The sequence below is a fragment of the Pangasianodon hypophthalmus genome, chromosome 3 (genome assembly GCF_027358585.1).
Source record: "Pangasianodon hypophthalmus isolate fPanHyp1 chromosome 3, fPanHyp1.pri, whole genome shotgun sequence".
NCBI classification, from domain to species: domain Eukaryota; kingdom Metazoa; phylum Chordata; class Actinopteri; order Siluriformes; family Pangasiidae; genus Pangasianodon; species Pangasianodon hypophthalmus.
Window position 1 is genome coordinate 12,860,117 of NC_069712.1, and position 16,148 is coordinate 12,876,264.

The 16,148-nt window shown below is 37.4% G+C and overlaps 2 protein-coding genes and 1 long non-coding RNA gene across 3 annotated transcripts; all 3 read right to left on the reverse strand.

The window, feature by feature from the left end:
• Positions 1-338: 338 nt before the first annotated feature.
• Positions 339-3,209, reverse strand: LOC128317988 (interferon-inducible GTPase 5-like). Its single transcript, XM_053232287.1, has 3 exons — positions 3,161-3,209; positions 1,734-2,310; positions 339-1,512 (listed from the first exon to the last, which is right to left on the reverse strand). The coding sequence occupies exons 2-3, from the start codon at positions 2,290-2,292 to the stop codon at positions 872-874; spliced, it is 1,200 nt and encodes a 399-aa protein (XP_053088262.1). The 5' UTR covers positions 2,293-2,310; positions 3,161-3,209; the 3' UTR covers positions 339-871.
• A 4,882-nt stretch (positions 3,210-8,091) lies between these two features.
• On the reverse strand, positions 8,092-9,732 carry LOC128318053 (uncharacterized). The gene is made up of 2 exons (XR_008301501.1): positions 9,475-9,732; positions 8,092-8,975 (listed from the first exon to the last, which is right to left on the reverse strand). It is a non-coding gene; the product is annotated as an uncharacterized LOC128318053 (long non-coding RNA).
• A 2,251-nt stretch (positions 9,733-11,983) lies between these two features.
• Positions 11,984-15,581, reverse strand: LOC113537616 (interferon-inducible GTPase 5). The gene is made up of 3 exons (XM_026932212.3): positions 15,022-15,581; positions 13,330-13,888; positions 11,984-13,107 (listed from the first exon to the last, which is right to left on the reverse strand). The coding sequence occupies exons 1-3, from the start codon at positions 15,031-15,033 to the stop codon at positions 12,467-12,469; spliced, it is 1,212 nt and encodes a 403-aa protein (XP_026788013.2). The 5' UTR covers positions 15,034-15,581; the 3' UTR covers positions 11,984-12,466.
• Between the last annotated feature and the right edge of the window lie 567 nt (positions 15,582-16,148).

Here is a 16,148-nt window from a genome sequence, read left to right on the forward strand (position 1 = left end):
TTAATAAAATACTCCATGTCACCCATGTATTAAGTTAATCCCTGTGTTTTGAAGGATTTGTATATCACTCTTTCTTCATCTTCACAAACATCCTTTAAGCAAGAGCTCTGTTGAAAGCCACCAAGGAAATCCCACTTGCAAAGACAGAGCCCAGAATCAGGACTCTTCAGATGATTAGCCAGGAGTTGATGTCCTGAAAGTACCTGACTTAGCAAGTCTTCCACTGTTGTGCTGACAGCTCTCTGCCAAGGGTAAATGTTACTTCATTCTGAAACTTATGCAGGAACTCACATGGAGTCATCTTCCATTTATAAACATGAACCTTGCACAACAAAAGCTTAATCACACCAGTGAAATAACTTTATTGCTTTTGATTAGTGGCATGCAGAAAACTTTGTTGTTGTGGTTACAATGATATAACAGGTAGTTGTCTTTGTTTCTCTTTTCTTTTCTACCCAGGATAATTATTTACTCTGGTTACCTTCAGTCAGACCCAGCACCCTACCATCAACATCATAAATCATTATGTAATAAAGAATTGTGTAATAAGCAATCATAAACAGCATTTCTTAAATTGGTCAGCAAACAACATACCTACATTTTAAGCTGTATTTAATTAATATAGGTATGTGACACAACAAACCGTTAAAAAAAGTAAATAAAATATGATAGATCAACAAACTCAGGTAATAGTCATAAATAATAGTCAAAACTAATTAATCCTGAATCTGATTTTTTTAAAAAGAAAGAATGAATGACAAAACACTAAATAAATCTGAGCAAGAAATGATTGTGATGGCTAAATGGCATTTACGTCAGTACAATTAGAATGAGGGAATGCGGGAGGTTGAATGGGTACTTTTTTACATTTTTATACTGATGTTTGCAATGCAGCCATGAGCACATTGTGGGCATCTTCAGCGAGCTCATTAAGACATCGCTGCAGTATGAAGTAAACAGTAGCAAAGGACAGTGACCCAGCTGTCAGAGATCCCAGAACAGGAATTAAACCCAGCCAGTATTCTGCTGCTGATTCTACAGCAAAAAGACTTGAATCTGTCAGCAACTTAATGACCAGATCTTTGGTTATTTCTTGATTTAGAGGAGATTTCAGCACAGCTTTTAGCTCATCTACTGACTTCTCTGATCTCTCAGAAAGCTTCTGTATGGAGGCTGGGTCCAAATTGAAGGCATTGTAATATTTCTTAAGCTCTGACACCAAGATGGCCACATCTACACTGATTGATGCAGCTGCATTTACAACAGGTATCGGCACAGCTGCAACCGAGGCAGAGAGCAGAGACAACTTCCATATGTTCCTCTGCAGTGCCTTCTTTTTCCTCTCGTTGATCTCCAGAGTGATGGTTGGAAGTGCCAGCATCAGTACATCTCTCTTGTGCTGGGGAAGTTCCCTCTCCATGGTCTCCTCAAGACGGTTGAAATCATAGAGACTGAGTTCGAAGCAAGAGATCAGGAAGACAGTGGGAGACTTTAGACCAGTCTCTTCTAGACCTAAGATAAAAAGGTAATTTTATTTTTAAAAATTTTTTCAAATGGTCATTCATCATTACACTGATCTAAAAGGATTAACTAATCAAAAATTAGCATTGATGCTGAAAGTTTACTTCTTTAATTATAATGTATGTGTAAAAACTTTATGTAGTAGTATTAAATGAGTTAAGAGTGTAATATAAATGAGTTAAATAATGTAATGCGTAATCTAAAGAGTAAACCTTTAGTGCAGTTCTCTCGAATTTTATCCAGTATAGTTTCTTTGTTAAATGTCTTCTTTCTTTTTTCAGCCTCAATGTTGCTGTCAATCTTTGAGCGAACAAAATAAAACTTCTTTTTCATTTTTTGTATCTCTGCTGCCAGATTGGTGTGGCATTCTCTGAAACGATCTGATGCTATGATGATGAAAAAATCATATCGTTCAAATTGAACCTGTTTGAGATATTCATCAGCTTTGAATCTGGGGGTTCCAATGCCAGGGAGATCCCACAACTTGACATTGGGGAATTTTGGATAAGGGTACGCTGTAGGCACTGTAGTGGTCTCTACAACACCAGTTTCTGCAGAGTCTTCATCTTCATCCCCTAAACCCCTGAAGGCATTGATAAATGTGGACTTTCCAGATCCAGACTCTCCTGTTACAGCAATGTTCAGTTCCACACGGTCTTGTTGTGCAAAGTAATCCTTAATCTTGCCAACAGCTGATGGCAGATCTTCAGTGGCTAGTGACATTTTAATTTCTTCAATATCAGCAGCATCAATGATGTCATACTCATCCATCTTTAAAACACACACACACTCACACACACACACACACATTTTTTCAACATACATAAACTGGTGCTCACACATGCACACATAGCAAACAGCTAACATTCTCGTTCCAAAAGAACTTCATAAAGACCTCTTCCAGATGTCAAATAATAAATCACCTGGACCTGATGGTTTCCCTGCTGAATTTTATAAACACTTCTGGGAAATATTATCATCGTTATTCAGTAGACTGACAAAGGAAATCAAACACACATCTAAAATACCTTTGCATATGAACACAGCAGCAGTAACAGTGTTACTTAAACCGAACAAAGACCCAACGCAACCCACCAGTTACTGACCCCTCTCATTAATGACTACTGAAAATAGACTGAAGGAAACTGAAACTGTGTTGGGTAGCCTTGCAACAAAGTCGAAATCTTTAATTCGATTTCCTTTGATTATGATTCTTTGGTGCTATTGTGAAAGTTACTAACATAAAGTTATGTTTGACTAAAATATATCACATAAAACATGCAAGTATACATAAAACCAGTACTATAAACTAGCACTTTGTACCAGTTCCAACATTTTACATATAAAAATTGAAGCAAGCTTTTTAACCCTCTCAGACACAGTGTTCAGATATCGAGAGGGAGCCATAAAAATATTGTGTTCTTTGGCATTAAGTATTTATTATCTTATTAATAACAATTTTAACTTTTGCAGTTCAATAACATGTTTTTGCATATACAGTATGGTATACCTTATCTAAGTTAGTCAACCTTTTATTTTTGTTTTAATTTATTTTTCATTTGTGTCATTTTTCTTAGCATATTAACATATGTATAGAAATACTTTATCTAATAACTAGTAAAAAGTAGTTTAATCCTACCTTTACACAGGAGAACAAAGACTACAGTACGTATCCCTCAGAAGTGCTGTAATACACTGGCAAATTGGATGTCGTGAACAAAGCAGACAAAGTTAACTTGTATTTCTTGTCATTCAAGTTTACCTCATCATCTGTTCAAATTCAGATCAGACCACAGGGTTTGATTTTGAGTTTCACTTTCCTATTATTTGCTGGGGGCTTCAAAGAAAGGGTTCTTGACTGTAGTGTGACAGTGTTTTTGCTTACATAAGTGAGTTGCCATAGCCTTGACATCAAAGACTTTAATTTTAAACTTGTCTAACTATAGCCCTTCAAAGAAAGATCTGTATTTTTAATTACTATGGAAATTCAATTCAAGTTTATTTATATAGCGTTTTTAACAATGGACATTGTCACAAAGCAGCTTTAATGAAATTTGGATATAAAATTTAAATTTACTTTATAATTAAATTAATTTACAGCTTAAACTGCAAGGTTTCTTTTTCATTCATTCAGTCATTCATTCCTTTATTCATTCATCTTAGGTAACCACTTTATCCTGCTCAGAGTTGTGGTGAATTCTATCCTGGGAACACTGAGCATGTGATGCAGCAAAAAAAAAAAAAGAAAAGAAAAAGAAAAAGTCTCTGTTACACTTTTTAAATTTTATTTTTCCAGTCTTTTTTTATTCTTTTTTCTCCAAACACAGGGCAGTCTTCAGGATGGAGGGTTTTGGGGTTTCTCAGTTATGTGACAAGCTGTATTTATTGTCTTATTAATGTCAAGTGAGAGAAGAAAGAAGAAGCTGAAAAGGGAAGAACTGTTTATAGCTGTTATAAAGTAAGTCATAACAGGAATTAACTAAAAACACACAACATTTCATTCTTTCATAAATAAAAAATTGTTAGCATTGGCACATTGCTGTCATATAAGATGAATAAAAACACTTTGGGACATGATCATTACTCCATCACCTCACTGATTATTCTCCTGTAACAGCACACCCCATTGTGTATTATTACTTACATAATACATTTGCAAAGCTTCATTCATATGTGCAACATTCATTATATTCTATATTTCTGCTAAATTTACCTTTTTGTTGTGTTTTTAAATGATTTGTGAGTTTCAATCCAAGTCAAGTCAAGTCAAGTGGAGTTTATTGTCATTTCAGCCATATACAAGTACATAGTGAAACGAAACAACGTTTCTCCAGGACCAAGGTGCTACATAAGACAACACAGAACGACACAGAACTACGGGGACTACATAAATTAAACATAAAGTGCACAAGTCCAAACATGCGGACGCACAAGACAGAACAAGACAGTACAATAACTACAACGCCAACCAATACGCAGTTCTGTTTGAAAGTGACCAAGTGACAATAGTGCAAATAATACAGAGTTTGATATTATTCCCCACTAGTTCCAAAAAAACCCCCAAAAAAACTCACTCTACAGGAAATCACATGGGAAGAAATGAATATACAACTTTCTATCTATAAAAAGAAAACTTGCACAATAAGATCACAGATTTAATCACACCACATTGTCAGAAGCTTGTCATTCATGAAAGATGAGTGTGTAAGCGATCTTAAGATATATGTATGGCAACATATTAAGAATGCTAGGTATGCTGCGTACATATTTGGCTCCAAATACCATATTTGGAAGATATCATATCCGGAACACTCGGCATGATACAGCAATACAGTTTGGCTGTGTATTCAGCAGGAAACCCAACTACCAGCATGTTTCTGGGAGATGGAAGTAAACTGGAGAACCCAGAAGGCAACCACATGACCACAGGGAGAACATATGAAATCTTGCTCAGACAGTAACCTGACGCACACCATGATGCTCATGTTAAATGTCTCTCAGGTAAAATTTACAAGTAAAAATACAATGATATGATACAATGATACAATGATATGCCTGTTATAGTAGTTAACTGATGAAGATATTTTGTATATAGACAGAATGTTTGCTGATTAAATGCAGAGTCTCCATCAGTTTGGGAACAGTGCGATTGGGAGTGGGACCCCTCGTGGCACTGCTCAAGCATGCCACCATTGCTTTCTTCCACACAGCTTGAACTAGTGCCTTCCATTTGTTTTGTATTAATGACGCACTGAGGAATCATCAGCACTTTCTTTAGAGATGTGTGATGGTTTATCAACTAAAGCGTTAGTGTGCTATTCTTCAGAGAAGATCTACTGCAGTGTGACTCTCTAAATAAAGTGGGTTTATATTTCCCCAGCATATACATTCAGAATGCATTTCTTCATTTTGATATCCAAGGAAACAGTTCCAACAAGTTTACTAGCATGCCATTACATTTGCATTTTACAAATACATTTTACAAAGTAATCCTGTGCAAAGTAATTGCTGCAGCATTGATGATGTCACACTCATCCATCTTTAAAAAAACACAAACACAAAACACAAAAATTGGTGCTTACACATGCACACACAATCATATGTATAGTGAAAAGCATAAGTATTGAGATAGGGAAGTAAAATTGTACATTTACATACCATTAGTATTTCAAAATCAAAACATGAATATGAACATGCAGACAATCCACTGAAGATAAAAATGTATGAATTTCAGCTTTTACTTTTGGGTTTTACTAATACTTTAATAATGGTTTAAACTTCACTGTTAAATAATATAAAATGTAAAAATACAGTGAAAATCCTTCTATAGGTTGCATGCTTTCAAGCCTACAGTTTTTTAAAAATCTAATTGTAATCTGTGTACATTAATCTATAAGTCTAACTGTTGTTTAGGATTCTTTGGATTGATTCTTTGTTGTTCTGCATCCAAGGGTTCTTTGGATAGATAATGATTTCGAGCTCTCTAAATAGGACCTACTTGTACTGCTCACTGATAGGGAAACACTTTATTACCGATTTCTACATAGAAGATCCTTTAAGGGTTCCTTAGGACTCTATATTTAACCCTTCTTCTAGGAGCATGTGAAATTATGTAAAGTTAACACTTTCTCTGTGAAAGCTACAACATTAGAGATGCTGAAGATGAAAAAAAAAAACCTGGAAGTTTGTGCAGCGCTGCTTGACTGCTTGCCTGGCAAAGTATACTGTATCTGCTGTGAAATGCTCTCCATGCTGCATTTTTTTTTTGTGTATTCATGTTTCATTAGGATGGCATGATATTTTTCACTTCATCGTTGTATATAATCAGCACAGATGCACCTGTGCTTATAGTAAAAGATTGCATGTGGTTTTTGTGGCTATGCTCTCATATTATTTTGACATATATAGGTGATTCAGTTACTGTCTGTGTTAACTTCAAACGTCTCGGATTAATAAACTGCATAAACAGCTGGCACCTATAACAATTACAATACCAGGTTATTTTTTAGTCATCTTTCCCATATTTGATTGTTTCTGGTTGTCTCCTGTTTACTTTTTGGCTTATCATCTAAATTTTAAAACTCTTCCTCGTCAGTTATTTCCAGTCATGAACCTATATAAAGCACATGGACAGTACGCTAGACATACAGCCTTACTATTTGCCACTTTCGTAATTTTGCCTTTGTGTGAGCCACTGATATTCTGACTGATTCCTGCATATGACCTTGCTTTGCCTGTCTTATCTTTTCCTGCCTTTGATACCCCTTTGCTCTGATTTTTTTGTGTACATGCCTTTGCCTCTGTTTATTGAGCATGAGTCTGGAACTGTTTGTCAGACAGATATTACCTGAGCCCATTCTGTGTATAACCCAAATCTGTTCCCTGTTTATGGTATTTGGATTTTGGACATGGTTGACAATCAACCTCTTGTGTATGATTTCTCACCATCCTGCTAAGTCTGCTGCTTACATATTGCTTTCTTATTGCTGAGTCTTTTTAGTTACTGCATTTATATCTAAGCTTTGTTAGTTTCATGTTAATTCAGTGTCATTTAATTAAAATATTAACAAATCTGTATATAGAAATTCTTCATATAAGAACTCACTCACTCACTTTCAGTAACCGCTTTAGCCTTACAGGGCAAGTGAGACAGGCAAGCACTCTGGATTGCACATCAGTCCATCGCAGGGTACCATGCATACACACATATTCATATCTACAGGCGATTTATCTTGACCAATTCACCTCTTGGCATGTTTTTTGGAGGTGGAAGGAAATTGGAGAGCATGCGAAAATCCACACAGTCAAGTACCCGATCTCAGGATCAAACCCAGGACCCTGGAGCTGTGAGTTGGCAACGCTGCACTAGCGCGCCACCTTTTTATTTAAGAACTATTAATTCAATTAATTTAACTAGTAATTTAATCCTAAATTATATGTATAATATCACAGTATGTATCCTGTGTAATACTATGGTGAAACTGGCGTTGTGAGCAACGCACATACCAGCAGACTCCACCCAGTCTTAGTGAGCCTAAAGGCCATTCCATTGCGCTGAGTGAATGAGTGAGTGAAAGAAACTTGAAATAGCCTTGCAACAAGTCAGGTCTTTGTCTAATGTAGGTTATGAAACAACCAGCTGCTCATCATGAATTATAAACACAGTTAAATTACATTTGATCATGATTCTGTGGTGTTATTTTGTATTATTTTTACTGCTCTCACTTGTTGAAGGTTTCTGTCATAAAGTGATCTTTGATGAATACGTATCACATTTTGTTCAGTAATATAGTTTTGTGAAATCAAATGTTTATACCTTTTCTAAAGCATTCGAAGTCTTGTTATTTTCTTTTAACTGTTGTTTTATTTATTACATTAACGTCCCTATGTGTATAAATACTTTACATAAGAACTTAAAAGTATGAAAAAAAAGTTGTTTTTCTTTTTGTCCTACCTTTACACAGGAGAACAAATACAGCAGTATGTATCCATGAGTAGTGCTATAATACAATGGGAAATTGAAGATTGCGAGCAGAGCAGATTTTAACTGAGTCTAAATGTAAAAATCAATTCAATTCAATTCAATTTTATTTGTATAGCACTTTTAACAATGGACATTGTCACAAAGCAGCTTTACAGAAATAAATGGATTCAAAAAATATATTGTAAATATGTGAATTTATCCCTAATGAGGAAGCCAGAGGCAACGGTGGCAAGGAAAAACTCCCTGAGACAATATGAGGAAGAAACCTTGAGAGGAACCAGGCTCAAAAGGGAACCCATCCTCATCTGAGTGCAACGGATAGTGCAACTATATATAAATCCCTTCTATTATTGTGTACTATATGGACAAATAGTGCAAATGTGCAACCAGTAAATTCATCACAGTTTTCGCAAGAAGTCTGGTTGATTAAAATCTATCCACTGTTCACTGATGGAGTCCTGAGTACGAAGGTGCTTGTGGCAACTGCAGCCCCAAAGCCACCACAGCAATCGCAGTCCCAAGCCATTACAGTACAGCTCCCCATATGTGATCCCCAAGCCATCTCCACAGCCCCCAGGTGGCACCATCCCCAGCAATCCAAATGGTTCTTCAGGCCGTCCATATGGGACCACCCCAGCAGCAGTGAGCGAACTCAACTGATGAGAACTCCAACCAGAAGTAGGGCATCAGGATGGGTCAGGCAGGTTCGGAGAGCAGAAGGGGTCAGGATCACTGGCAGAAGTAGCATGTGAAGCTCGACAGAGAGTGAGAGGGAGAGAGAGATGGAGAGAGTGGGAGAGATTGTTAGGTAAGCTTTTGTCCTCTAATGGTTAAGGACAATGTACTTTGCGTGCAGAGTGCAGCCAGCCACTCCACCGTCAACAAACCTGAGTGAACGCGTGAGAGTGGGGGCGACAGCATCCAACATCCCATTTCACCACAACACTCTATGCCTGTGAACCCTCCAGACCTGCCAAAACAAAAGCATGAACTAATTTTTCTGCATCGTGTAGTGACAATATATTTCTTATTTTAGCAAAATTTCTGAGATGAAAGAAAGCGATCCTAGTGATATTATTTACATGAGCTTCAAATGAAAGACTAGAGTCAATATTCACACCAAGGTCTTTTACTGCTGCACATGATGAAACAGAAAGACCATCCAGAGTTATTATGTAATCAGAAAACTTACTTCTAGCTGCATGTGGTCCTAGTACAAGTACTTCTGTCTTGTCAGAATTAAGTAAGAGAAAGTTAATAAGCATCCAGTTTCTAATGTCTTTTACACATTCCTTAACTTTATTAAGCTGGTGTCTGTCATCTTGCTTTGCTGAAACATACAACTGTGTGTCATCAGCGTAACAGTGGAAGCTAATACCATGTTAACAAATAATTTTGCCCAGAGGTAGCATATTTGAAGAAAAGAGCAGTGGGCCTAAAACAGAGCCTTGCGGGACACCAAACTTTACCTTAGTATGCGTAGAGAAGTGACCATTTACGTCTACAAACTGATAACAATCAGTCGAGTAAGACCTGAGCCAGGAAAGGGCCGTTCCCTTAAAGCCAACAACATTTTCTAGTCTATCGAAGAGAATAGCATGATCAATGGTATCAAAAGCTGCACTAAGGTCAAGCAACACAAGCAAAGAGACACAACCCTGATCAGAGGCCAGTAGTAAATCATTTACCACTTTAACCAGCACTGTCTCTGTGCTATGATGAGGCCTAAATCCTGACTGATACATTTCACGAATGTAATTCCTATGTAAGTACGAGCATAGCTGCTGTGCTACAACCTTTTCTAGGATCTTGGAGATAAAGGGGAGGTTTGATATTGGTCTATAGTTAGACAGTTAACAGGGGTTGAGGTCAGGTTTTTAATCAAGGGCTTGATAACTGCTAGTTTAAAAGATTTAGGTACGTAGCCAATGCTAAGGGAAGAATTGATTATCTTTAAACGAGGTTTGATTGTTTCAGGAATTATTTGTTTGAAGAAACATGTAGGTAAAGGATCTTGTATACAGGTTGATGATTTTGATGATGAAATTTATGAAAATAGTTCGGTCTCTCGAAGGGGAGTAAAACATTGTAATTGTTGATCTGATATTATTATATTATTATTTAGAGGGTTAGTTATAAAACTGTCCGGGTTTAAATTAATAGAATTTTTTGCCTGATATTTTCAATTGTACCATTGAAAAAAATTCATTAAGTCATCACTGCTACACTATATTGCCAAAAGTATTGGGACACCCCTCTGAATCATTGCATTCAGGCGTTCCAATCACTTCCATGGCCACAGGTGTATAAAATCAAGCACCTAGGCATGCAGACTGCTTCTACAAACATTTGTGAAAGAATGGGTCGCTCTCAGGAGCTCAGTGAATTCAACCGTAGTACTGTGATAGGTTGCCACCTGTGCAATAAGTCCATTCGTGAAATTTCCTCACTACTAAATATTCCACGGTCAACTGTTATTGGTATTATAACAAAGTGGAAGCAATTGGGAGCAACAGCAACTCAGCCACGAAGCGGTAGGCCACGGAAAATCACAGAGCGGGGTCAGTGCATGCTGAGGCGAACAGTGCGCAGAAGTCACCAACTTTCTGCAGAGTCAATAGCTACAGACCTCCAAACTTCGTGTGGCCTTCAGATTAGCTCAAGAACAGTGCGTAGAGAGCTTCATGGAATGGGTTTCCATGGCCGAACAGCTGCATCCAAGCCTTACATCACCAAGTGCAATGCAGAGCGTTGGATGCGGTGGTGTAAAGCACGCCGCTACTGGACTCTAGCGCAGTGGAGACGTGTTCTCTGGAGTGACAAATCACGCTTTTTGAGTGGTCTGTTTTAAAATTAGTGCGTGATCGCTATACCAGGGTGCTAGCTTTTCTCCCTAATTATTTTTCTTTTAAGTGGAGCTACCTTATCTAGTGAGTTGCAGAACATTGATTCTAAGCATTCAGTTGCCTGGTCAAGTTCTTCGGGATCAGACGATGATCCAATCTGTTGATAAATCTGAGAGATTATGATAAAGGTGCAGTTGTTGACGTGAAAGTACGTTTGACATGGTGACGTGGCAAGGTGCATATATTATGATTAAGACACACTTTAAACGAGATGAGGTAATGATCTGAAATAACTTCAGACTGTGGAAATGAGACTATGATCAATAGTCTGATCAAAGAAACTCCTGATCAGTAATGGTTTCATTAACAATAAGCGCTTTATATGCAAGAGATCTAATATTCAACAGTCCTAGCTTCAGATCAACAGTGCTGGCTACGCATTCAGTTTGATTTAATTTTATGTTAATTAGGTTACTAAAACAACCTGTCTGAGAATTTCTACATTCCATTGCTCCTCCCTATTTCTTTTCATTCAGGTTTTCTTAGTCATTGGTCGGAGATCAGACCACAACTTTTTTCCTATTATTTTGTTGGACGCTGTTGTGATGTACACTGTACACTGTTTTTGCTTCTATAAATGAGTTGACATTAGGCTTAACAAGAATGTCAAATGATGGTATTATGCAGCAAGAATCTCATTTCATGCCTCTTAACAAAACTGTACTGTGGTGCGTACTACAGATGTTTTTGTGTTCCAGTAAGAGCCAACAGGGTCATTGTGTCCTTGAAGTGTAGAGGCACTTTATTGCAATATTTTAGATTAAAAAAGTGATGTTCTTTAATAAAATACTCCATGTCACCCATGTATTAAGTTAATCCCTGTGTTTTGAAGGATTTGTATATCATTCTTTCTTCATCTTCACATACATCCTTTAAGCAAGAGCTCTGTTGAAAGCCACCAAGGAAATACCACTTGCAAAGACAGAGCCCAGAATCAGGACTCTGCTCTGTCTTCCACTGTTGTGCTGACAGCTCTCTGCCAAGGGTAAAGGTTACTTTATTCTGAAACTTATGCAGGAAATCACATGGAATCATCTTCCATTTATAAACATGAACCTTGCACAACAAGAGCTTAATCACACCAGTGAAATAACCTTATTGCTTTTGATTAGTGGCATGCAGAAAACTTTGTTGTTGTGGTTACAATGATATAACAGGTAGTTGTCTTTGTTTCTCTTTTCTTTTCTACCCAGGATAATTATTTACTCTGGTTACCTTCAGTCAGACCCAGCACCCTACCATCAACATCATAAATCATTATGTAATAAAAAAAATTATGTAATAAACAATCATAAACAGCATTTCTTAAATTGGTCAGCAAACAACATACCTACATTTTAAGCTGTATTTAATTAATATAGGTATGTGACACAACAAAACGTAAAAAAAGTAAATAAAATATGGTAGATCAACAAACTCAGGTAATAGTCATAAATAAGCTAATGTAAATCTGTTTCAATAGTAATCAATAGTCAATACTAATTAATCCTGAATCAGATTTTTTAAAAAAGAAAGAATGAATGACAAAACACTTTTTTTTTTTTTTTTTACATTTTTATACTGATGTTTGCAAAGCAACCATGAGCACATTGTGGGCATCTTCAGCGAGCTCATTAAGACATCGCTGCAGTATGAAGTAAATAGTAGCAAAGGACAGTGACCCAGCTGTCAGAGATCCCAGAACAGGAATTAAACCCAGCCAGTATTCTGCTGCTGATTCTACAGCTAAAAGACTTGAATCTGTCAGCAACTTAATGACCAAGTCTTTGGTTATTTCTTGATTTAGAGGAGATTTCAGCACAGCTTTTAGCTCATCTACTGACTTCCCTGATCTCTCAGAAAGCTTCTGTATGGAGGCTGGGTCCAAATTGAAGGCATTGTAATATTTCTTAAGCTCTGACACCAAGATGGCCACATCTACACTGATTGATACAGCTGCATTTACAACAGGTATCGGCACAGCTGCAACCGAGGCAGAGAGCAGAGACAACTTCCATATGTTCCTCTGCAGTGCCTTCTTTTTCCTCTCGTTGATCTCCAGAGTGATGGTTGGAAGTGCCAGCATCAGTACATCTCTCTTGTGCTGGGGAAGTTCCCTCTCCATGGTCTCCTCAAGACGGTTGAAATCATAGAGACTGAGTTCGAAGCAAGAGATCAGGAAGACAGTGGGAGACTTTAGACCAGTCTCTCCTAGACCTAAGATAAAAAGGTAATTTTATTTTTAAAATTTTTTTCCAAATGGTCATTCATAATTACACTGATCTAAAAGGATTAACTAATCAAAAATTAGCATTGATGCTGAAAGTTTACTTCTTTAATTATAATGTATGTGTAAAAACTTTATGTAGTAGTATTAAATGAGTTAAGAGTGTAATGTAAATGAGTTAATTAATGTAATGCGTAATCTAAAAAGTAAACCTTTAGTGCAGTTCTCTCGAATTTTATCCAGTATAGTATCTTTGTTAAATGTCTTCTTTCTTTTTTCAGCCTCAGTGTTGCTGTCAATCTTTGAGCGAACAAAATAAAACTTCTTTTTCATTTTTTGTATCTCTGCTGCCAGATTGGCGTGGCATTCTCTGAAACGATCTGATGCTATGATGATGAAAAAATCATATCGTTCAAATTGAACCTGTTCGAGATATTCATCAGCTTTGAATCTGGGGGTTCCAATGCCAGGGAGATCCCACAACTTGACATTGGGGAATTTTGGATAAGGGTACGCTGTAGGCACTGTAGTGGTCTCTACAACACCAGTTTCTGCAGAGTCTTCATCTTCATCCCCTAAACCCCTGAAGGCATTGATAAATGTGGACTTTCCAGATCCAGACTCTCCTGTTACAGCAATGTTCAGTTCCACACGGTCTTGTTGTGCAAAGTAATCCTTAATCTTGCCAACAGCTGATGGCAGATCTTCAGTGGCTAGTGACATTTTAATTTCTTCAATTTCAGCAGCATCGATGATGTCATACTCATCTATCTTTAAAAAACATGCACACATTTTTTTTAAACACACATAAACTGGTGCTCACACATGCACACACAAACATGTATAGTGAAAATTTTAAGCATTGGGATGGAGAAAGTAAAATTTAACACCCCCTGTTAAATCACGTCAGATCTTTTTCCACTTTTAATGTGATGCAGAAACCAACACAATTCAAGTGAAAATCAAATAGAACCATTTTAGGGGAAAAAAGAAAAAGAAAAAACAATAACCTGGTTGCATAAGTTTGCACATCCTTTTATAATGGGGCATGGGGCACCACAGTCTGATGACACCATCGTACAAATTTTTGGGCATAAGTTGAAAAGATATGTTTGGCATAAAAACAAAACAGCTTATCACCCAAAGAACACCATGCTCGTTTTTGTCACAGAGTCTCCTGTTTATCACAATTATTTCTTTCTTACTGCTGCTTAAACTCCATCTGTTGACTGTGAGTCTCATTATCTCTTGTTAGTTACTGCAATTATATCTTTTCTAAGCTTTATTACTTTCGTTTCGCAGGAGAATAAATACTGTAGTATGTATCCCTGAGAAGTGCTGGAATAATAATGACTGAAGGCAATAATAATAATAATAATAATAATAATAATAAAGGCAATAATGTCTGATGGCAACAGCTGCTTTCTCATGTTGGCATGACCGTATACATGTACAGTACTGCCAAAGCATTAGAGTAAAGAGAATAAATGTTATTAATAAACATATTAGTTATAATACTGCATCCGTATAGAAACATGGAGATGAGAGAATAGAAATTAAGCATTAATACAAATAGTGGCAATCTTAAAGAAGTAAAATGAAGAAAGAAAAAAAAACCAAGAGAAACAAGGCTGTGTGTGTGTGTGTGTGTGTGTGTGTGCCTGCTAAAATGCAACTCTCCTTCATTTCTCCTGACAGAATAGACAGTTTGTATGGACAGTTTGTATTGTATTAATTAGTGTCAAAACCTGCGCGCGCGGAAAACCATCCTCGCGAGGGAGGATTTCTGCTCTGCGTGCGCACAGAACAGTATCCGCGCGCGGACAAGCAAAACATGAAAAATTTAGCTGCAAACAATATTAAAATGGGATCTCTGAAAGATGTTAACTTTGTGTAAGACTTACTTGTCCCGACATGATGGCCTTGTGAAAATTGTTCTCTCTACCAACTGGACTGGCTGGACCAGAGTGCGGAAGAGATTATGTGTGTCAGTCATCAAACCAAATAGCCAATCAAAGGTCATGGTCGGTAATCAAAGTGACCAATCAAAGGAGCGGAGACGTCAGCCTCTGTCCCCGCCTCCAAAAGTCAGCGTGGCAAGCGAGGGAGTGTTGAGCAGTTGCACGGGAGCGTAGAGACGGTCGAGCGAGCGCTCGTGACATCCTCGCATGCGGAGTAGAAATGCTCCCTCGCGACGATGGTTTTCCGCGCGCGCGCGCGTTTTGACACTAACTAATACTCACATGTGCCATAGTCACACCCCGGGGTTCTTCACCTGTGTGTGTGCTGAGGCTGTACTTTGTCAGCTTGGTTCTGTGTTGGTGCTCAGTCACTGTGCTCAGGTAGTCAGCTACAGTGTACTGTTGATTTAGTGACAGTTAGCATTGCATTTACTTTGTGCTTGTGTTTGTGTGTTCCAATGGGTGAGTTTTGTTTTTGTAGTGTTATAATTTTGTGAGGTCTGATTGTTCTTGTGTCCATCTGGAATTTGACCTCATGGAGAGCGAGAGTGGGAGTCGGGCTTATAGGCAGCAATCCTCTCACTCCACACTCCTGAGGGAAGAATTTAGTTCTTTTGCTGACAATTTTAATTCCACACTTGTTGTTCGTGTACATGGATTTGATGATATCAAATGTTTTACCCCGTTACACCACTTTCAATTATTGTATAAAAGAGACCTTTGTGCCAAATAGAATCAAATGATTTTGGAATGCTATAAAACATGCAAATATTTAGTTTTTGTTTTGGTTAACCTGTACGTCAATTAGTAAGCTGTAAATATGACAGTGATTTGGTATGAATCCAATGTGACTTTTACTCAAGACACTGTATTTCATACGGAAGACTTTAAGTCTCCAATTATTGATGCTGCACAAAACCTTCTCCAGGTTACTGTTCACACAGTTGCCTCAGTAATCATTAGGGTTGAATTTATCTTCACTTTTGAAAATGGGTGATATAAGACCTAGTATTTTGTTCATTTTGGTTGTTATTGTTATTTGGTGTATAAAGTGATTTAAAGTGGTTGAC